Source organism: Mugil cephalus, chromosome 9, assembly GCF_022458985.1.
Source record: "Mugil cephalus isolate CIBA_MC_2020 chromosome 9, CIBA_Mcephalus_1.1, whole genome shotgun sequence".
Taxonomy (NCBI): Eukaryota; Metazoa; Chordata; class Actinopteri; order Mugiliformes; family Mugilidae; genus Mugil; species Mugil cephalus.
In genome coordinates, this window is record NC_061778.1 from 24,172,369 (window position 1) to 24,195,423 (window position 23,055).

The 23,055-nt window shown below is 39.6% G+C and overlaps 1 protein-coding gene across 3 annotated transcripts in view; it reads left to right on the forward strand.

The window, feature by feature from the left end:
* The window catches only part of kcnab1a (potassium voltage-gated channel subfamily A regulatory beta subunit 1a), a 114,575-nt gene that overhangs the window by 61,159 nt on the left and 30,361 nt on the right, over positions 1–23,055 (forward strand). For all 3 annotated transcript variants that reach the window (XM_047595011.1, XM_047595010.1, XM_047595012.1), the window contains exon 2: positions 17,876–17,919. In XM_047595011.1, coding sequence (XP_047450967.1) covers positions 17,876–17,919 — 44 coding nt within the window. The remainder of the gene's footprint in view (positions 1–17,875; positions 17,920–23,055) is intronic.

Below are 23,055 nucleotides of genomic sequence, written 5' to 3' on the forward strand. Positions count from 1 at the left end.
GTGCTCCACACTCTGATAGCCAGAAAATGTGCTGGCCCCGACTTTTCTCCACATCCCATGAGTAAATTTAATTCAGTTCTGTGAAACGGTGGATGTGTCACAGTGCCTGTAAAAGTGCTTTGAGTACCAGTAGTATATAAAACACAACCATATTCGTTACCATGTCAGAGACCATGTCTCCTCTCATCTGAGTGACGCTCACGTGTGTCTCCTTCATCAGTGGCTACATTTACATGGTTAGTATTTCATCAACACGATAGAAATCATTCTGAATAGACATTTCAACTTAACTGTTTAGATGGACGCTAAATGAAATGATCTTATAAAATATAATATCAAACATCAGTCCGAATTGAACTTTTGTGCAAAGTGATTCTGCCTGCTGTGAATAATCTACTGGAACATGTTTTAACCCCCAACTTCATTGACAAGAATGAATTCATCAAATAGAAGAAAAAAAATGAAGAGGCAGATCCTAATCACTACTCAGTGTTTTGCTCCAGCGTGATGCTGTACCAATCAGAAACTCGTGTGATCAAACTGAACCAGAGAGAAGGGATCAGACCAAGCATTTATATGAGGAGGATCATTTTCTAAAGTTTACACCACACCTCTCAGTCTGATTTCAAATTCAAGTCTGATTGAGCATTTTGATTATTAGTAGAACACTAGAGTCCACATAGAACGACATTTGGTGAACGGGTCTTACGAGGTTACAGTTGATTAAAATGTAAACAAGTGGGTATGTATATTACTTTTTTCTGAGAAAGTAAATTGAAATCTAATTATCTGCAGTCTGTGTTTAACCCAGCATACTGCACAACTGCTATTTCTGTCCCATATCAGACATATTAAACAGACTCACATTTGGAGCTATTCAGACGTCTTCTGGAGATTGTACCCTACTCAAGAGTAAGTTAAAGTAATAACCGTGCATGATAAATAGCACCTGCTCCGAAATGTAAGCCTCAGTCCTCTACTAAGTGCAGTATCTCTCCCTCAAAAGTTTTGTTCTTCTTTAGCCATTCTTTTGTAGAAAGACTTGTGTTCTTGGCACTGTTGTCTTGCTGCATGACCCAGTTTCAGATTCAGCTCATACACAGATATCCTGACATATTCTTTTAGAATTGGTTGCTATAATTCAGAATTCATTGGTCCATTAATGATGGATATGAATGTGGTCCAAATGAGGACATTACCATGTTGTGAAGATAAAACTTGTTTTTTAATGACACCCGAGTCTCATTACATTGATTGAAAACACTTCTGAACAGGTGAACAGGTGGCCTTGAAATTAATTTATAATCCTAGAGGTGCACTTACTTCTGCATCTCACCAATATGTAGTATTGGTTCTTCTTCCTGAATCAACAAAAGTCTAATATTTCTGACTCGTTTGTTTAATTTGGTCGTCCTCGTCTACTTTCAAGACTTGTGTGAAAATCCACTGATGTTTTGAGTCATATTTATGAAGAAATTCTGATGATACTTTGAAGTGGCTGTGTTTGTCCTGTGACTTGTAATGCTTTGACAAAATGATCCAGGCTCACATGCAGTGTTAGTCCGACTGAAACACAGTTACGTCAGATGCTGGACCTAAATTTATGATTCTGTAAAAACGATGTTCACTCACTGCATCTCAGTTATTTAATGATGTGCTGTGTTTGGCACCTGCCACGTATGGATCTAGCTTTCTTCACTGGCAATGCAAATCTGAACAATACCATTACACAGCTTCTGTGTTTTCAAATTCACACCAACATTTCTTAAATCTGTATATGGAGGAAAACTTCGGTATTTCTGTGTTTTTATTTTACAGCCGCTGCCCCACTTATACTGATCAGCCTTTCTCATAGTGAAACATCATTAGCATACTATCTGCCTTTTATATTTTACATACCCTGCCTCCCTTTCACCACCAACATCTTCTCATTGTTGAACATAATTACTCGTTGCTCCATTAACATTAACACATTCATTGTGGATTCTCCCTTATATTTATTCAGTGTCATGCTAGTTTGGAATCTTGCTTCTCTTATGCATCAACCATGACCCAGTAGATGAAAGAGATGTGTATTGGTCTAAATAATTAATAAGAGGCCTGGGCTCACTGTGGGATAGTTATTGGATCGGCATTGTTACCCTGCTATAGTCTGCATAGATTAACCAGTAGGATAGTGCATAGTAGTGTCGGTGGTCTGATTGTGTGTCTCACTATTATTCTTATTGCTGACTATGATACGAATGAGACCCTGTGAAATGGCATAACACCAATGTCACCTCTGAAATCTGCAATGATCAAACCGACATGTCATCTTTTATGAGCGGTCGTGTTTGTGTACAGTTTGCTTTAAAATGTCAAAACTCTTAATCAGTTGTATGCTAAAATTTGCATTTTTGAATTAATGAAATTCAAGCAAAAACATGAAAACAAGCAGTTTTAAAGTGTTTAATATTTTACACAGCTATGCGAGTTACTGATCCACAATGGAAGATCCTCAGGCAGAAAGATGTATGTTGTTAAACACAGATTACTTTTCCATTTTAAATCTTCATATATCTTTTATTTAACAAAAATGCAACTATCACTTTATTTTTCTCAAGCATACAGTAATTAGTTTGTGATCAGTAGGATTTCTTGAGATGGTGATAACTAAAAGATGTTGAGACGACAACAACGGCAATTTTGTGTCTTTTTAATTGATGATGTTTGTGTAGGAAAAAATAAAGCATTCTGTTTTTTATGACTACCCTGTTTCTTGGTCATATCCATTTTAACAATACTTGAACCTGGTGCTACAATATGTTTGTGGGTTAATCTCAATGTGGCTGATATATGGTGTAAACACACCTTAGTGTTCTCTGTGTGAATCTGTGTGTGTGTGCCCATACATTAATCTCTTTTTATTGACAGTTTTCTTAATTGGTGTATTTAATGAGTTGAGTTTCGTGATTAATGGACAGAGGCATGAACAGCATCACAAAAGTATCTTGTTATTGCTTACTAGCCCGTTTTTGTGTTCAATAAGTTGTGCACAGCTGAAAGAAGAACAAGAGTGTATGCAATTTTTTTCCTTCTCAGTGCTTGAAAGTGGTTATTAATGGAGATTCCTCTGTTCCATTTCCCAGCTGCTTCTGGGATTTGGACCCCCAGTCTTCTAGTGTCAAGACCCCTTAGATACAACATCTATGAGCTGTGCTGTTGGCTCGGGTTCCCCTTGTGTCCAGACTGGCTGGCTTTGTCACAGCAGTTAGTCTCAGAGGAACAGATCAACCTCCTGGTCCACTTCATAACAACAGAAATGCATGTGGCAGGAATATACAAACATACACCACATTAAAACCACTGACAGGTGAAGTGAATAATGGTGATCATGGTGCTGACCAGGGACCCTCAGAGCAGAGACACTCTGTTACAGCCATTTCCAGCAAAACAAAAACTGCTTAGGAACAGTTCAAAAGTCATGACAAATGACTGGCCAGCCCAAGGTGCTGTCCATTCTCCAAACTCCCCAGATCCCAAAGTGATTGAGTATCCAGGGATGCGCTTGAACAAATCCACTCCACAGAGACTTCCCTTAACCCTAAGGCTCCCGCTACTAATGCTCCCTAACACCTACAGAAGACCTCTGTTGGTTTCCACATGAGTCAGAGGCACATTGGGAGACCCACACAATATTAGGGAGGTGACTGTAATGTGGCTGATGAATGATATATTTGGACATCGGACAGAAGGGTCTGCTGAGTTTAATTTCTGGTGCACTTCCCCGTCTCTTCTTCTGATTTGTACATCTTAATCATGCAGAATGCAAACTCATCACTCTGAGTGGCTCAACTCCAGGCTGCTTGTTTTAAAGTCCGTACTTGCTTCTGGCTGCCCTTGAAACTCAATGTCGTCTAATTGTTAATTCTTTTGGTAAGCGTACAAATCTTCAATCTTCATCTTTTTTTTTGTCATCTTGTTAATTCCTCATTTATTTACAGAAAAGTTCAGACTCAAAGACACACTAATCCCTTTTTAAACGGGATTAGAGTTTTTCTCATTCTGATGATGATGGTGGGTGTTGCAAGTGGCATCCATCATTTAAATCCACTCTGAATCTGCTGTTTTTTTTTTTTTTTTTTACATTTTTTTAAGGACTGAAATACAAAATCCAGAGCTGCCTTTTTAATCTCAGCCAACAAATAACAGTTAAATGCTTACTAATTGGGCCCAATGTGTTAAGTAACACTACATTATGTTTTTGCTATGTGCCAGATTGCCTGAGCAGCTGTTCGTGTAAGTGAACGATCAGCCTGCTTCCCATGCAGACTCAGAACTTCGTCCTGTACAAAAGATTCTCTGGAGTTATGTGCCCATGTGATTTTACAGGACCTTTCCCAGTGCAATGAATCCTGGCACGTGGTGATGTAAGTCAAAGGTTGTGTAGTCAGACAGAGGGGAGACTCACAAAACTGTAACTTGTCCTGTTTTCACCATAGACTGTATATAAATATGGACAACACATCCCACTTCTTTGCATGGGGCAAACTGATGCTATTTTCCAAGGGATATGGGCAGCGCCACCTAGTTACTTTGGAGACAGTCTGTACAATACGAGAGAGTGGAGTCTCATGGCACTAACCCGCCCACATTTCCGCCAGACTCACTTGCGTTTTCATTTGGATAATACACTGCACTTATTTATTTGTTTAATGATTTATTTATTGATTATTTTTTTCCACCTCTCACAGGCCTACAGGGCCGCTTCACGGAGCAGTTGGCATTAGCAGCTTGTAGTGATCATGATGTCAGCTCCTGTTTATATAAATAAAATGAAACCTCTCAGAAAAATAGATACTTGAATATGCATCAACAAAATAGTGACTGAAAAACATCATCATCAACATCATTTCAAATCACTGAAAACAATCTATTTGACATGTATTTTAGTGTTTTATTTGGACCAAGTCCCGTCCACTGACATGGAGGGGGTGGAGCTTATGACCTATACTGCAGTCAGCCACCAGGGGGGGCTCTAGTGGCTTTTGCTTCTCTTTTGAGGAACTGTTCCGCTCTCCATATTTCTACTGTGGTTTACACACCCACATACATTTTATAAGAACAAAAGCAGACACACATTGTACACTCGTAGTGAAGTGTGTTAGTTTTTCACAACTGAATACTTTCTTTCCTGTCCACAGGTCTGTATGTTAGTGGCGGCACAATTACAAAAAATAAGACACTTGGCCAACAACACACCACTGCTTTATTGATGCTTAAACCACTGAACACTGCTACAGTGTAGACTAAACCAGGTTTTAGGGTACGTTCCAATAGTTATTTAAATCTTCAAAAATGTATATTGATATAATTACAATACAGTGTATCAGTATGTCTGTATGGCAATGTATTTATTGCAGTAGTAGACCTTACTGACACAGTCTGGCTAAAAAAAATTGACTTTTCATCCATTTTACTTTCAAGCTTTTTCTTTCCTCAAATCCAGTTCAACAGAAGAAAAGCCCGAGAGACATTTTTAAAGATGATCATGCGTATGGTGCCGAATCTCATAACAGTTGTTGCCCGACTGCTTCACAACTGTAGGCCTTTGATTCTGTGTGTGTGTGCATGTGTGTGGGTGTAATCTTTGCCGAAGGAGATTGTGGAATCTTCGAAGAATCTCATTTGGTGTTTGTTTTGCTTTGCCTCCAGGCTCTGACTCATCTAGGTCCACAACTGAGGTTCGGGGAAATCAAACCCGAGCTATCTGTTCTCTTGCATATCATGTAGAATGCATTGTGTGTTTGGTTTTTTTGTTTTTTTTTCTAACGAAGACAACAAACAATGTTGTAATGTTGTGTAACTGATTTATTGAACGTGTGTTGAGCATATGTTGGTTCGTGCTTACCGATGTACATGCTCCTGGAGCTGGTCTTGAAATATTTAAAAGTTAAGTTAGCCTTGAGGCCAGCCTCAGCTCTGAGTTGTCTAACTTCTGAATTGGAAAAGATTTCTGCACAACACCTTATGCTGCAAACAAAAGCAAAAACATGCTTCAGCTCTTTAAACACAGCCTGTGAAAATAAATCAGTTTTTCCTTGTCAGCATTTTATCTCCAGTTTGTCCTCAGTTTGCACTTGCAGCACATTCCCACAGCAATAATATAATTTTCTACAGAATGCCCCTCAAGTATAGTGTTTGACAGTTTCTTTAAATGTGTCCAATCTGCGCCTCTGGAGGAAAATTAATTTGTGCGGGGATTTCTGTGGGAGGCAGTGGATCGTTGTAGGATGACAGATACCTGCTTGGTTTGAGCTGTCAGAGAGGGGCAAAGAAAAAGACACTAATAGGCAGAAAAAAATGAAAAAATCACCTGATAAAAGAGACTGTGGAAATTGCTTTTGTTTGTCAGATGTACTGGGTTCACATGCTGTAGCTCTGGATAGCACTCAGGCTGTGCTGCTGAACAGGAAGGCCACTTGACAACAAATACTGGAGATCAGAGACTTTAGCAGAATGATTCAGGCCTGAACTGTGAGGATCTCTTTGCCCACGCAGCCACTCTGAGTCACTGTGGGCACACATGCTCAGCTGTGCTTGTAACATGTACACGCAGTTAAAAATGGCATGTATCGGAATCTTCTTAAGCACGTTTGCGCTTTTCGCTTGGCGACAGAACGAACTTTGGCGACGGTATTACATGTGTGCGAAGCCCAGCCCTGAGCTAATCACGGATAATTTACATGTTGCGTTTATGCAGATTCGCCTCAAGAGACAAATTAAGAGGTATGTGTGTATTTGTGAGGGACCACCAGACAGCAATCCTGTTGCAGGAGATGAAAGTGGCTTCAGTAATGATCCGCTATGACTCCCGGTGGTGTATTGTTACTGTGGGGGCTGAATTACAGCACACTGGAATCTCTTTATTATTTTCCACTGCAGCGAGCTGGAGTAATGTGCAGGTTAGCTTTCACTGCCCAATCTTTTTTCACCTTAAATTAGCTTCCGCAAAGTCCGGAGGGACGTTTATTGTTTTTTTTTGTTTTTTTTCAAAGTGATGGCTTTAACAATCCAAATGATGATAAATGCACGTGGCATCGTTTTGGAGTTTACATGTTGCACAGAATAGTGATAAATAGAGTATTTGTAATGGATCATTTGCATGACCCAGTGCCAAAGCGCCAGCACAATTCTCTCCATCCTCACCATCACTGCTCTTGTCACAGTGTGTGTTGCAGCTGCAACTGTGAACGTGTCAGAAGACTGATAAAGAAGGCTGAAAGCGCGCTTCATGCCGGCCCCATTGGTAGTGTTATCTCACTCTGTTTGCAAGGTGACAGGTTTTATATTACACATGCTGCTGCATTTCTCTGCCTGGATGTAGGCTTTAAGGACTCCTCCCATCACTCCTTTACCACTCCACCCCTCCACCCACTCAGGGTTGAGGCTTTGATAAGCGTGAAATGGGCCCACTGCTGAGATTGCTCCTTAGTTTATGGAAAATTGTTTAGCGTCATATGAATGCACATTTATAGCCGCATGCAGACGCAACGTGCAGGCAGATGAAAATGCTGTACAGCAGTGTGTGCCTCCGTATACCGCATATACAAAAGCATTCTTGTATTTATGAATGCACACATGCATGGCTGCACAGGCACAGTTACACGCAGGTGCAGATTGCTTTCTTTTTGAGAGGTTTCTCAGGAGCACAGCACACTAAGTCCATAGTTATTATCATTTTGCATTCAAACTTTAATAAATCAATAACAATTCTTTATGCAAATAAACACTTTTTTTTCTGTTAGAATCAATTGGTTGAACAATCAGGGTGACTTTGTTATCCCTTCTAACAAATGTATGAGAAAATATCTGGTCCATCAAATCCTGTGAAGTCGTCATAGGCACGGACAGTTTCACCTGCTGATAAAGGAGCTGTGGTATCATCTAAGCCTGCTTTATGATGTCGGTGGTCCAATTTGACACACACAGTTGTTCTGTAAACTCTGTAATGATCCTGACTTAGCTTATCATTGTCTTTATTGAAGCTTCATCGTTTGAGGCAAGAGATGAATGACTGACACATCAATTTCTGACATTTAAACAATGAATTATTCCGTCTCTCGATACGTTCTGAACACTCAGCCCCAAGTTAAATAAAGAAGAATCAAAGAAGCTGTGGTTTGAGACACATTTGTCTGAGCCCAGGATCAACAAAAATAAAGGAACATGCGATTCAGTCAGTGCAGCAACGTGGCTCTGTATTTGTTTTTGTTTTGTTTTGTTTTTGGCTCTTTTTGTTGTGTTTTGGGGAGATTTGTTGACAACAAGAGAATTACTGAATGTACTGTGACTGTTCTGTAGCTGATTTCGCTATGTTAATTTACACGACCCTGTTGCCGTAGTAACACATCTGCTTTTTTGTATCTCAAACCATGATTCAGTGACAAGACATTAATCAGCACCCACGGTTTAAGTGTCAATTCTGCGACTGAATTCAATGATCTCTTTCTTCCAAATAAGCGTAACGGTGGTGCGGGACAGGATCAGAAAAAAATCAGGGCAAGGCCACAAAATGCAGGGAGACAAGTGAAAGACAGGCGAGAGTAGGAGTGTCAGCTCATCGGGGTATATATCAACACCGGCTTTAATCTAGCTCTATCACCTCTCTCCCTTTTCTACTCTTGCAGGCGCCAACAAAGTGAAAGAAAACTATCCTCAAGCAGTTACTGGTCAACTGATCCTCATCGCTCTTATTTGTCAGCCATAATTATACTTCAGATTTTAACTGGCACATCATTAATCACCGTAGACAAACTTTTATTCACCAGTTTCCCAGTGAAGTGCTCTGTTTGATGTGTGCCTCCCTGGTGTAGTTTATCACTGTCACGCTTGCTTTATCTGCTTTGATTCTTTAGTTTTCACTTGCCTCCATCATTTCCGTGCGGTTTTACATATTTGCATTAAAAGCTGCTCAGACTTCAGAGTTGTGACATCTAATTGGAGATTACAGAATTTTCTCTCCAATAAATCTTGTTGGGTGCATTAAGTATCTTGCATCTGATATCTCAGCAGATCTGTTTTGCTTTTTAGTCATTTTTTTTTCTTTTTTTTTGCCATCTCCATCTTAATTACTCAGTCGATTAAATATGGAGAGATAATTAGTTCCCACCAGAAGATAATTATCAATAGATAGCTCTCTTTTCCTCTCCTGCAGTCATTAGCATTGCAGTGTTTTAAGCAGAAAAAGATATTGTGCAAATGAATCATTACCATTTGCAAATAAAAATAAATGTATATGCCATGCAAACATGCATCTGTACAAATATAATGGCTTCCCACTGCCTCCTCCTCTAGTCTGCATCCCTGTCGCATGGGCAGACCTCTAGCAGCGCTTGGCACAGTTATTCTTGCGGCTGATGCTGAAGTCAGCAAAGATGTGTCAAGGAAATCAGTGGTTAAAGATGAAGAAGAGAAGAGCGTAAGAAGAACTAGTCAGCACCAGCTCTGAGATGGAAAGTTGACAGGCTTTAATTCTGAAAGCAGCACATATCTCTATGGGATTTATTTCCACCAAAACAGCAACATGTCCCTTCAGGGGTTGAAAATGTGATCAATATGGATGAAAACGATCAGCAGAGAAGCTACAAAGAGCTGCTATGTTTAAAAGATGATGGCATTTAAGCACGAGGACTATGTTGGAGGAGAGGGATACAAACATGCTTGGTTGCAGTGTCGCTATTCGCTTTGGTTCACAAACACTAAAAAGACAAAGAGCGGAAGGAACAACTGCATGTACATTCAGTGTCTTCTAAGATAAAACCACCAACCACTTTGCAAAAAGAGGTAAAGAGGCATATAAAGACAAAGTCCTTTACTTGACTGATCACTGAGTCACAGGGTTGACAGGAGGCTGCTTTAAAGTGCAAGTCAAATCATCTGTGTGTTGAGCTGAATTCGAGGACTGCAGTATCTTTCAGTTACATATTAACCCAGAGTGGGGCTGAGTGATACGATGAAAAAACTAAAACTAAAATTTTTGTGTGTTTTGGGTGATGCCTATGCCTGCAATCTTCTCCTCTTGTGATTCATTGTATAAATATTTCCAACCTGATGTTCATATTTGTGATCAGTGGTTTTCAATAACTTTACAAACCCAGGCTTTTTGACTGAGCAAAGCTTAGTCAGTCATACTGGGTGACACTGGAAAATGGAGCCGTTAAAACTTACTGCTGTTTAGTGGTGGTTTTGGAGCAATGGTTTGGGAGCTAGTGGTTGGTTGGTTGTGGTTCGGCTGTTGCCACTCCATTTTTTATTTATTTATTTTTTTTGCAATGTAACAGCACAGTGGTCCGTCCCATGACAGACATTGCAAAAGTTAACCATTTCAATATTTTTTTTAAACATCTTTGGGAGCTTATGGTAATTATTGTGTACTGGCAAAACTGGACGAAAAATCTAACTAATCAAATTAATTTAATATATAATGCAGCCCTAACAAGGAGACGATGGAGTAGAAATAATAGCAGAAACTAAAAAGAAACATGTTGACAAGGAAAGTTAACTCTGGAAAAAATGTGAGAAACAACAAGGTTAGCTGCCAATGTCTCCATTACATGATGTCACACACACAGGGAGGTTTGGGTGATTACTATAACATTCTAACCTACTTTATCTGGAGCTCAGGTGGCCTAAGGCATGCACCCATGCCTCACTCTTGTCCTCTCTCTCTGTCTCTCAGACTGTTTTACACTTGACGGAGAAGTGTGTCAGACGGTCCCTTGTGGCTGTGACTGTTTTTCCGCGAACAATGATTTTATTTTCACTTTCAAAACTGTTGCCAGTGTTAAACCGATCCCTCTGGAAGGTATCCGTAAAATCATTATTGTCAAAAGTCTAATTAGAAATAAATGGGTGACCATCATCTGATTACAGGAACAGCCACTTGTCACATAGTTATATCAGTTCTCATTAAGATAAGTGTCTAGGGCTTTATTCTTTATTAGAGCAACACATTATGATTCCCAAGTTTTACTTTTGCTTTAATTGTTGTACATTCCAGTGAGGAGAAAATATAAAAAAAAAACATATTATTGCAATATTTTACTTGGTTATGTTGTATTCCCTCCTTATAACAACAGGTTGTTTTGACGGAGCGTTTTTAATGTCAAATAACTCTGGATCATGTACATAATATTGAGTAACTATTGATGGGCTGCACTGCTGCTTCTGTTTTGCTAATACTGCAGCGGGCATCTGGGATTTCACCTGGGGACTGAATAGACTCTCAGCCAATATGTGATCTGGTGATTGGCAGGAGGCGTAGATTGACAGCTCTCAGCTAGGGTGGTGCTCCGTGTGGGAAACGGTGTGCTGAGACAGCTTCTGTACCGCTGAATGAAAGAAATGCTGCCTCCATTTACCCCTTTACTAAAATATGTTGGATTCATGTTAATGTCATGTGTATTTAAATTTGTGGGGAGAATTTAAAATGAAATCAAAGAACAATGAAATACTTTGTGAAGTAAGATTTTTTGGTGGTGTTCATAAACTATGCAACATAAGAAGCAGCACAAAAGAATGGTTCTTCTGCTGGTGGGTTTTTAACACAGGTCTGGTGGAACCACCACAAAACAAAACTCACACTGAATCTGTAAAACAAAAAAACGGGGTTTTCATAAAAGTTATTGGAATAATGGTCAGAGTTATTAGACATTATGTCAAAACTAAAACAGTAAGACTGTAAGTCATAAGGAGGGGATACAATTTATGACAGGGCGAATGCGCGTCTCCCCAACATCTTATTAAAGAAGATTAATGTACGTTTAGAGTCCAGTAGACATAACTAAGGCAATCAACACTTTAACATGATCAGAGGTTCAGTATTGAATCATTTTAATTGCAGCGGTTTTTGCTTAATTGATATGCGAGCATTGCAGGCATTATTGCATTGTGAAGTGACCATGACCATAAGAGCAAATGCTCAAGTTCTATGACACATGCAGAGGAATATGAGCATTATTTTGATACATAAGCCAGGTGTTACTTCCAAAACCAAGTCAACGAGATGAAATCGACCATAGTTACGTCACTGTGAAGTACTATTGAATGCTATTGACCGTGTCATTGTATATACATATGTGCAGTGCACAGCATTGATAAGCTCTTGTGTTTATGTTCAGTTCTGTTGCGTTCTATTAGTTGACATTGTTGCTGTGGTTGAAGAGATTGTTCTTTGTCCTTGATGTCATTGAATCCACCATGCGAGAGACGGAAGTTACAGCAGAGGTGAGAGTTTGCCATGGAGAGCATCATATTACAAATGTCAGACTGACGTGTTTATAGTGTTGGTATGGGAAATGGCCAACAGTAGCCCATGTTCAGGCTTCAGTAAACAGAAACCTCCATATAGCTTCCTTTGTGTGAGACACTACAATATGTATTCAGGCTAAAAACATAAATTTTGTTTTTGCAAAGCGCTGCTTTCTACTGTGTTTTTATTAGTGACGTCATTGGCAACCATTTGACTTTCATATTAGCCATACAGTCCTGTTATCACATTACACTGTTGTGGGTACTGGGCAATAAACTTGAAGACGTGTACTTGTATTCTGGTGATACATCCTTAGACATAACAGTAGGAAGTGTGAAGTAATTGGTCCTGAAGTGAGTTTTAAAAACTAAATGAATTTCCCGAGCGAAAAAAGAAAGAAAAGAAAAGATGAGAGCTGTGTTAAAAACACAGCTCTCATCTTTTCTTTCCATTACACCAAATGAGTCGAATAGTAATATGTCTATAAAATGCTGTATCAACAACCATTTTAGTCTTTGAAGCTATATACTATTTGTCAGCTCAGCTCTTAAAGATGTTGCAGAGGACTCCCTTAATGCCTCTTGGCCAATTACACCCAACTGTCTGGTAAAAACTAATCTCATTAAAAATGCAGACTCAAAGCATGTAGCCTGTTTCAGCTTCCTGAACACAGATCTCTTCACCATTGTAGTGGGGGAAGTTGGGGACGAATCAGTGACAGATCTGTGGTGATGACTGTTGACATGCAGGAGAGACACACAGAGAGCAAGAGAGTGTTTTGGCAGATGAAGAGAGAGGATAATATTGCCACAGTGCCGGGGGTATTAGAGAAAGTCATTACTGTCCATCATCAGGCAAATGAAGACATGTTTAAGTGGAGATGAATAGGCTCATTGATGGGGAAGGCTTGTTATGGTCTATCTGTTTGGGAAAGCAACTATAGGGGGTTCATATTTCAATAAATATTTGATGGGAGAGGTTGGCTGTATTAGCGTGAGCATGTGTTTAGTGGTGGGGTTTGGTTATTGGTTTTGTGGCAATAAGCTTTTCCATATCTATAAGGAGCCATTTGAAATGAGGAAGACCATCACTGCCTCACTTCATCTGCCACCTGGGATAGTCTTAATTTTGTTGTACAAATGTATAATGACAATGAAAGCACTTTACCTTTGCTGTTGTTATTTCATTCTATCTCCTCTGTTATCCTCTTCACCTTCATTTCTTCATCCAATCTGTTCTTCTGGAAGCTCAGTAAGGGAAGACATTGTAATCTAAATTAGACTTATTTGTCCAGGGAGGTTAAACAAATTGTACCCACCTATAAATGCCCAGACCTTTTTAAATGAGTTCTATCTTTACATCCCTCCTCTCTTTTATCTCACAGTGACTGTTGAATTCATGGGTTTGCAGCTGTGGAGACCAGTCAAATTTATTTTGTGATTCTACTCTTTCTTTTAGCAGAATTAACCATTCTTGTCATTCCAATTATATGGTTTCTTTCGTTATCTATGTTTTAGCAGTTAGACATGCCATGACAGAGGAAGATGTTCCCCAACATGAGATATGCCACAGATACTGCAGGTACACGTCCACTAATATATTTTTGTTTTTAAAGGACCCCTGAAAAGGACCCCTGAAACTGTGGCTTTTGGTAAATCTGTAGACGCTATTTTAGGTATTAAACAAAAAAACAGTGGTTGCGTTTTAGTCTGACTTCGAGACTTTTGGAAACTTCTTGATTGTGGACAGAGTAAAAAACATTGTTAGAAAGTTTATCTGGGTGGAGGTCATTTTAATTGTCACCTCTGTACTTTGCCCAATGTTCCACCTTAATTATCCTTGAACTCCTCCTTATGTAAAGGTCTTCAGACCAACTCTTTTGCTCCAATTGACACTTAACATGCAATGTTTAGGGGCAATTGCTAAAATGTCTGATCTAGCTACCAGATGTCACTTCACAGTGAACCTTCATTATGGGACGTCATTAACTGCTTGCACAAATTGCATATCATTTTTTTTTTTTTAATGGGGACAAATGAAGGACAAACTTTTGTGCGGAGTTTGTCTAACCAGTCCAACAGACACTAAACTACATACTGCAGCATTTAAGGGTTGTGTGCCATAGTTCTGCTGTGAAAACAGCTCCGATTAAACATAAATCACCCTTGCTCCAATTCCAGTGTCTACATTGATCGGTGGTTGCCTTATCCCTCTTCACACTGGGCATTTTTTTGCTTTGTTAGGAGCTTTCTTGTAACTCCGGCCAAGTTTTTCTCTTTAGATCTGAACTAGAGTGCACCTGTATCATCATTTATGGTGGTGGCCGGGAAACAGCAGTATCATCATTAATCGCCAACACATCCACAGCCTGACTCAGCAGGCCAAGTCTCCATGATCTAAATTCAAAAGATTGGCCCAACTATAGGCTTTAACTTTTGGACTCTTAAAAGTGGCTTCATATTTTCCATAAGAAAGAAGCTACTTGAAAAGACTGAATTCATTTTCAAATGCTCATTCCAGGGTCAGGGTCACTGGGAGGACTGACGCCTGGACAACTTTTACAGCACCTTACCATAGAATGCCTTTTCCAGAAATAGTATAGTATTGTGTTGCAATACTACAGATATCAAATCCAGAATAATAAAATATGTAACTTTGATGTAATTTATACCCAATACATCCTAATAAATATTTTAAAATAAACTTTGCAAAGCTGTTCTATGTGTTTGTTCTGACGAGGGCAGGACCTTATCTACAGGGATATTTTCATAGAGCCTCATAGATAACGTGCAAACAGAGCAAACAGGGGCTAGGTAGAGGCAATGTCCAAGAAACAACCCAAAGTCCAAAAACACACACAAAGAAGAACTGGCACAGAGAGCAGGGAGCACACAGACTAAATACTTGGAGGGCAGACATTGAGACACAGGTGCAACACATTAGGGCGGAGCAGGAAGTCACAGGAGGGAAACCTGACAGGATGTGATCTGTAATGAGATAATAGGAAGGATAAATAAAATAGGAAGTGATGACCAAAAATGAGAAAACACAAACATGACGAGAACGACGCCATATATGAGTATTGTATTCAAGACAATACTAATAATAACTACAACAAATAAGGAAAGTTTTAAATAAAAATGATGATGTAGATTTTATTCCCAGATCAATTCTGAAGTGCTCTCTAGATAAGGAGCAAGTACAAATGAGCTCTTCCCACGAGTAAACTGTTCTGTGGTGTCTTCAAGCTGATGAATTAGAGCAGTGGTTTTAGCTATGCACCTGCTCAACACTCAAGTGAGAGTTAAGGAGTGTGTGTGTGTGTGTGTGTGTGTGTGTGTGTGTGTGTGTGTGTGTGTGTGTGTGTGTGAGAGTCCAGTGAAACCAGTCACAGGAAGCTGACTGGACAATAAATGGACCTCAAGCTTGTTGGTGGCAACCGCTGTGGTAAAACTATAATCTGACACTGGATCTGTGTCTTTCTCATTGTCAAATGTGTCAAGAAAAAGTGAAATCAGTATCAAAGTGAGGCAATTTCAACTTTGTGGCGATGCGATTGACCAATGACAGTGACTGAAACAGTTGACTGACAAATGACTTAAACACTGACATCCCCAAATCTTTATCGTACGGAAACACTTTGATTTTGGTTCTAAACCCTATATTTATCATGCTGACAACAAGCTTGGAGCATTGCATGAACCAAGATCTAGTGATGCATCTTCCCAAATGGACAGCAGTGACAGCAAGAAGAGCTTGCTCTGTCCATGGCAATGGACACAAGCCATTTCTCTCATTGACTGGTGTTTGGAAAAAAAAAAAGAAAAAAAAAACTCCCTCGTGATATTTTCTGGATTCATGCCAGGGGTCTTTATTTGGATTCGATTTTTTTTGTGTGTTTATTCATGTCAGAATAAATAAACAACAAATACAAATAATACAGATGCAAAACACAACTGTCACAGTAAGGCTTATCTTCAATAAGGTAAACATGACAGAGCAGTATTGTGCGTCCAAAACATAATTCCTCTTTCAGATTCACTGGTGGTCCAAAAGTTAACTTAGTTGTCCCTTAGAGAAAGGCATTCCAAACAAAACAAAGTAAAAACAAACGGTTTACATACAGGGGAAACATGCCTCCAATGCTTTTCTCCCTTTTAAGAACACCAAAGATCTCCACATATTGTCAAAGATGAGATATTTACCCTTTTTCCAGTGACATTCCTGCAACCAAACACTAATACTTGGTTTGGTAGTGGATTTCCAAGATCTGGCTATGGTATATTTGGCTTGGAGCATACAAAATTAATCATTGATTTGTTTGCCTTGCCAAGGTTATGATTCACTGGAAAAACACCAAAGATACACAGTTTGGGATCTGTTGAAAGTTTTATGCCTGTAACATGTAAAATCATATCTATCACTTCACTCCAGAAACGTTTGAATTTGAATTTATGTCAAAATGGAAATTGTATTTTATTTTGGTATGGTATTTTTGTTTTGATTATTATACAATAGTGTGGCATGTGGCTTGGTCGACCTCAATGAATGGACTTTTGACTCAGTGAAAAACTTTCTTTGTGGCCCTTTAAGATTTGTATTTGAGTATTCCTGGCCTGGCACATCCACTAGTGACCAACAGTCATCTCCAAAATGATGGAGGACGGAATTGGTGGAATTGAATCTCTGTATGTGGACGTTTTTTTCAGGCAAAGATATATCATATTGAATGTTTTGGGTCAGACATCAGCATTACTTTCAGGTTAGAAATACCCTGAGAATGGGACAGACACAGAAACACTTAACCCTTGGATCTTTAGCTCGATAAAGCTGACAAGACAGTATGAAGATTTGATCTGGAGAAGAATCGTCTCATTACTGTAAATACCGATGTAATGCATAAATCTATTCAACACATGATGGTGTGATTTTAATGAGGCTATTAACAGAATGAAAAGAAGCATCCAATAACAGCACTCCCACACATACACACTCACAGCCTCGCAGATCTCTCGTTCCTGTTTATTCATATCCTGTACTGTTGTATGTGAGGTATTCAGTTGTGTTTTCCTAGTTTTCAGTGTGTTTTTCCTCTCTCTGCGTATCAACCTGTCTCCCACAGCACCATTCTGTTATTGACAACTCTGGGATTTTCTCCGCCCTTCTCATTGAAACTTCACATGAAAGAGAAAGATAACCATTTCAATCACCTCTCGGGGCTTCCTTCCGAATGCGGTACAGCCACAGAACCATTCAGGCGGATCACCTATCTCGAAATTGAAATTCTGTTTCCTGTCAGGGAGAAATCAGGCAGTGCTGACGTGCTGTCAAGCTGTCATGTGATTATCTGAGGCAAAGCCACATCCGGCCTCTTGTGAAAATGAAAGTTCTGCTCGTTAGTCTCGTCACTGTCGGCCTCAGTGATGTCATTCTGCATACGCTTTTTTGTCTAAATTGGTAGTGGACTTCTTTTTTAGTATCGTCCACGTGTCACCAAACATGTTATAGAACACCAATCTACAGTTTTGCAAGGTCTGTGTGCCTGTACAGCAGGTCTGATTCCTTTTTTTTCTCTTTATACAGGAACCTCGGAAAGTCAGGACTCAGAGTATCGTGCTTAGGACTGGGTGAGTAGATTGCACTCTCAAACACATCAATATATCTCAGGTTTTATCAACAAGTTCGACAAGTTGAACAAAACAGAACACATTGAAAATATGTGTTCTGCAACATGTGTTTACTGATGGATGGGATTCATATTTACTCATTTACTGGAGGCTGTGCCAGCTGGCACTGGTTGAGACGCAGGGTACAACCTAGATGGATCATCAGTCTATCACAAAGACAAATTTATGTTCCAGTTAACCTAACAGGCATTTCTTTGGAATGTGAGATTAAACCAGAACACTGGGAGAAAACACACACATGCAGGGTGGACATGCAAACCCGAAGCAGAATGGCCGACGGGTTAACACCCAAAATCCTCTAGCTGTGAAGTGGCTGTGCTAAACGCTGCTCCGCAGTGTTGCCTCGATTTCCTTAATGAAATCTTTTTCTTTTACACATTATCCAAGTGACAAGACAAAAACATAGCTACATTCACACAAAGCACAACAACAAAGAGAAACAAAACCAAAAGGTCCACCGTGGTTATCCAAAAACAGCACAACATCGTATTCAGAGTCAAAATGCATAGTTTGTCGTTCTACATGGGAAATAAATGGACGCCGTGTCAAATCAAACTTGGTCACTGATCCATTCAGTGTGTATCTCATTTTTTCAGTTAACAAAAAAAAAAAAAACATAACATCACAAATTCATCTGCCAAACAGAGGGTAGCGGTCATTCTTCCAATTTAAAAGAATAAGCCGACGTGCCAGAAGAGAGGAGTAGGCCATACAGTTCAATTGGAAGTATTGTTTATTGATACACCAAAGAGTCCAATGAAGGGCATGGGTGAATAATAGCTCCAGAAACTACTGAATGTGAAGACACTTATTAAAGCTACAATGTGGAACTTACGTCTCCTCCCTCTGGCTGTTAGAGTAAGGTATTTGCCCTCACTGTAGATCACTTTCTTGTTTAGACTACAATCCCTCCTCTGGAAACGGTGTGTGTTCATCTGGGGCGTCATGACCTGTTTTCTTCATAGGTTCTATTTCTTTGTCTCTGACTAGAAAGTGGTTTCTTAGAACTTTAAATACATTCGTAACTCTTCATTTGAAGATTCACGAACAGATTTAAAACCCCAGAAAAAGACATTTACTTACATTGATTTTATAGCAAGGACTTTAATGTAACTGATGTTTATTTATATGTAACAGGTTTGGACGTTAGGTACATAAAGGTAATGCAAACAGCGTTAAATTAAAAACTGGCTCGGATGGTACATATGAAGTGACTGTAGTCTAACCAGCTAATGATATAATATATATAATATTGTATTACATCTATATATAATGTAATATGTGTGCGTGTGTATGTGTTCTCAAGTTGTGCGATTCTCATATAAGCTACCACCAATTCAGATTCAATATTTAACCATAGGGAAGGAGACAAAACACACACAACCAGTCCGTGGTCAAGCTTCCTATTTCTGCCATTTTGAGAGCTCTTCACTGTGAAGAGCTCTTACAAAAACTGCAGTGGACGGTTCTTTTGTTGTGTGAGTCCACAGAAGAAGAAGAAAAACACAGATGTCTCTTTTATCAGGAGAACTCCAGGGCAGGACAAACAGAGTTGGACAGATACTGTGCAACGGTAGGATATTAAGTATAGAACACACATCCCCCTGGCAAACAGGACTTTTCTTCTTTTCCTCTCGCTTGTTTCTCACTGAAAGATTCGGGTTATATATTTATAACGAGAGGAATGAACAACCGGAGCCTGAAGCATAGCCTAGGAACCAACTGTGAGCTGGACAGATTTTAAAGACAAGACACAAACTCTTCGTGATTTGTTTTGTGGATAAAAATTGACCGTCATTATATTAAATGACTTTCAGTCATCATTTGCTTTATAAAGACATAAAATTGTCTAGGACTGTGTTGCTGTGCTCTGATATTACTACAGTTTCAAATTACAATTCTATACAATATTAAATGACATTTCCTGTTTGACTGAAATCTTCAGGCTCTTTCGGAGACTGACTTACAACCAGAATACTTAAACACATGTATTTTATTTATACATGAGTATAAATCCTCACCAGCTCATCAAAGGTGAAGCATTCGTTAGTTTTTCCTGCCCAAGTTCATGTGGAAACCCACTGAAACCGCACTGCTGATCCAATCGTATTAGCTGCGCTCTAGTGTAGTTCATGAATTCATTCACATTCTGTATCTTCCTCCTTCCTCATCCATAAAATCATACTCGTTTGCAAAAGAATGAATTAGTTTAAAACACTATTGAATAATTAGAATTGGAATATATAAACAGGAACCATTTGATAAATATTGAGGAAATTCTTGGCTGCTGTTGCAGTTTGGTCCAAAAAAGGGGTTTTTACCAGCAGACTGATGTACTACGTTGTTACTTCTCCCTTCAAAAGTCATGTCACGAGGTTCTCTTGATATAACATGATGAGATTAATTCCTCAAAGAAGCACCTTGACGGTGCAGATCAGCAATGTCCTGTAAATCGGATCAAAACTTGTGCTCATGGGACGGATTAGATGGCCTGACCTTGATGTTTCGTTTTCGTTGTCTTCGTCTATTTTGGCTGCACTTTTCACCTTTGCGCCTCTTTAACCTGTTGTTGATTATTTGTTTTCCGTATTTATTTACTAGTTGAAGGATTTCTCTTGATCTGTTCATTAAGGCATGTGCATCGCTCCATAGCTGCTATAAGTCCCAGAGTCATGTTTAAGCAGCAGCTCTGCTGACTAAGCTTCCCCATATTTACCGAAGGGCTCTTTTCTAATCTTGCACGGAAGCGTCCGTGCATGGATTTCAACTTGGCTCCATTTACTATTCTCAGTTATATTTTTCAGCTGCTGCCTCTCAACAGGCTAAATTCCAATCAGCACATTTTACACAAGGCACTGGATATTTTTAGGCCTGTGATGCATGCATCATTTGTGACATTAAAACCACTGAGCAGCTCGCTCATGAATTCTGCTTTTATTTACCCTGACTGGGATTTTAAAGGCCTTCGCCTTTAAAAACATGTTGCTCAATATTACTTTATTTGGATGTTTTACTTTGAAGGCAGAAAGTTTCAGTTTAATGCTGTGGGTGTATATAAAAGCATGTCCTCTATGTTTTTCCACCTCCCTCTCGTGGAGGCAGACCACTGGACACCCTGAGGTAGCAGGTTTTTTCTTGAGCTAAAGGAGTTTTTCTTCCCCTTTGACGCTAAGTGCTGCTCAAGGGCAGATTGTTGTTTTTCTCTCTGTAACATTTTAAGGTCTTGACATTTCATAAAGGGTCTCTATGTGACTTATGTGATGACTTGGCACAAAAAGTTTGCCAGAAGTTTTTGTGATTGCAGTTATATTTTGTAAAAATTATTTGTGTGATTATTATAGATTACTAATTAGGGAAGAATCGTCAGATGGAATTAATTGAATTCCTAATAAGATTATAAATCAGTCACAACAATAAGTAAATAACACTGACAATCTTGTGACAATGCAATGTTCTGCTGATTTTCACTGAGCCCAAATAAAAATGTATTTTCCCCGGTGTGATTACCAGATCATATCCAAACAGGCATTTTCATGGCGTGCAGGACTTTCGCTTTACAGGGTGTGATTTCTGTCTCCTGGAACAACTCTGAAGAGCCCGAGGTGGTCCACGGCACACCGAGAGTGACTCAAACTGGTCGAGAAAAGGTCAGCATAATGCCAGCTGCCTGCCACATGCTGCGCCCAGGGCAGACAGGGTGCTGGCAGGGGAGAGGAGGAAGGGAGAGGGCAAAGAGCAGGATGCTAAACGGTGTTCCATTGTTTCACTGCAAGGATTAGTGCCAGCATAGTTTAGGACGTGGTGTGTGCAGTTATTCTCATTATTCACGAACCAAGCTGACCAGATTGCAGCGGACAGAAGCAATAACAAAACGCACCTTCAGTAATGGTAAATCGTGACTGAGTCATTTGCTTCCATTTGTCGTTGCTTGTGTGAACCACCACCAGGAGGAGACGCGACTGTCCTGGGAGTCGCACGTTTTATAGAGGCAATCTGCAACTGTATGATGATGCCTCGAGTGGAACACCGCCTCGCCAGCTTCATTTACATAATGGTTCAATCAGCCGAAGTCTTCTTTCTCAGAGAAATTCAGTTGCTTGCAGTTCAGAATTCCTATAGCTGGTTTCCACACGTCAACAACGGCGGCGTCTAGAATGCAGCTACGAATACCGACATTCAGAGGGGTTCAAGCTGGAGACAAACCAAAAAGATCACATCAAAACAGACACTTCAGTTTGTGCTTTTGATAAAGAGCACATTGACATCCCGAGGTTGTCCCCAGTGTGTGCTTTAAATGACAAATCCAGAAGTTATATAATAATAAAAGCTCAAATTGACATGGAGTGACTCACTTCACTCTGTAGCTACAGGGGAAGTACTGATTGCTGCTGGATGTAAGACTTCAAGCAACACGGCTGAAGTGATCTAAAAATCAGGAGAAGTGAAACTTTGATTAATCATACAGTACTATGTGGAGAAATTTGAATTCTCATTACAGTGATGGATCACTGTTATACTGAACCTACTGAGGCTATTTTTCAGATCAGGTTACAAATCGTTTTTAAATAGTTCAAAAAGTTGCAGCGCAAATTAATGTGCCGGGCACCAAGTAAAAGCAGTACTTAATTAATCAGTGGATGTGATCCTCACTTCCATGTAAGTCTTCTGACTAGCCATGCACCAGCGTGCATTTCCACAGATTATCACCCGAGTAGCTTTTCCTTTCTGCTTTCACTGTAACTTTTTGCTGTGGGTTTAAAATGTAAATCAGGCTTCATTGTGGCTCATTGTGTTTATAATCAGTATGCTAGATAGTTTGTAATTGGACGCGTTTATCCACCCAAATGTAACTCAGATATTCTTATTATATACTCAGTCAATGTGTGTAGCTGATGAATTAATTGCAGTATTCATTTACACACTTTGGTCTGTTACGCTGTGTGTGAAAGTCATGAACCTGTGCAGGCAGAGGAATTAAAATTCCTCTCACACTGTTTGTCCCAGACACAGAGCGCAGAGTGGAAGTGATAAGACGAAAACAAGATCAAGAAAGGGAAAGATATGACTCCTGTCCTG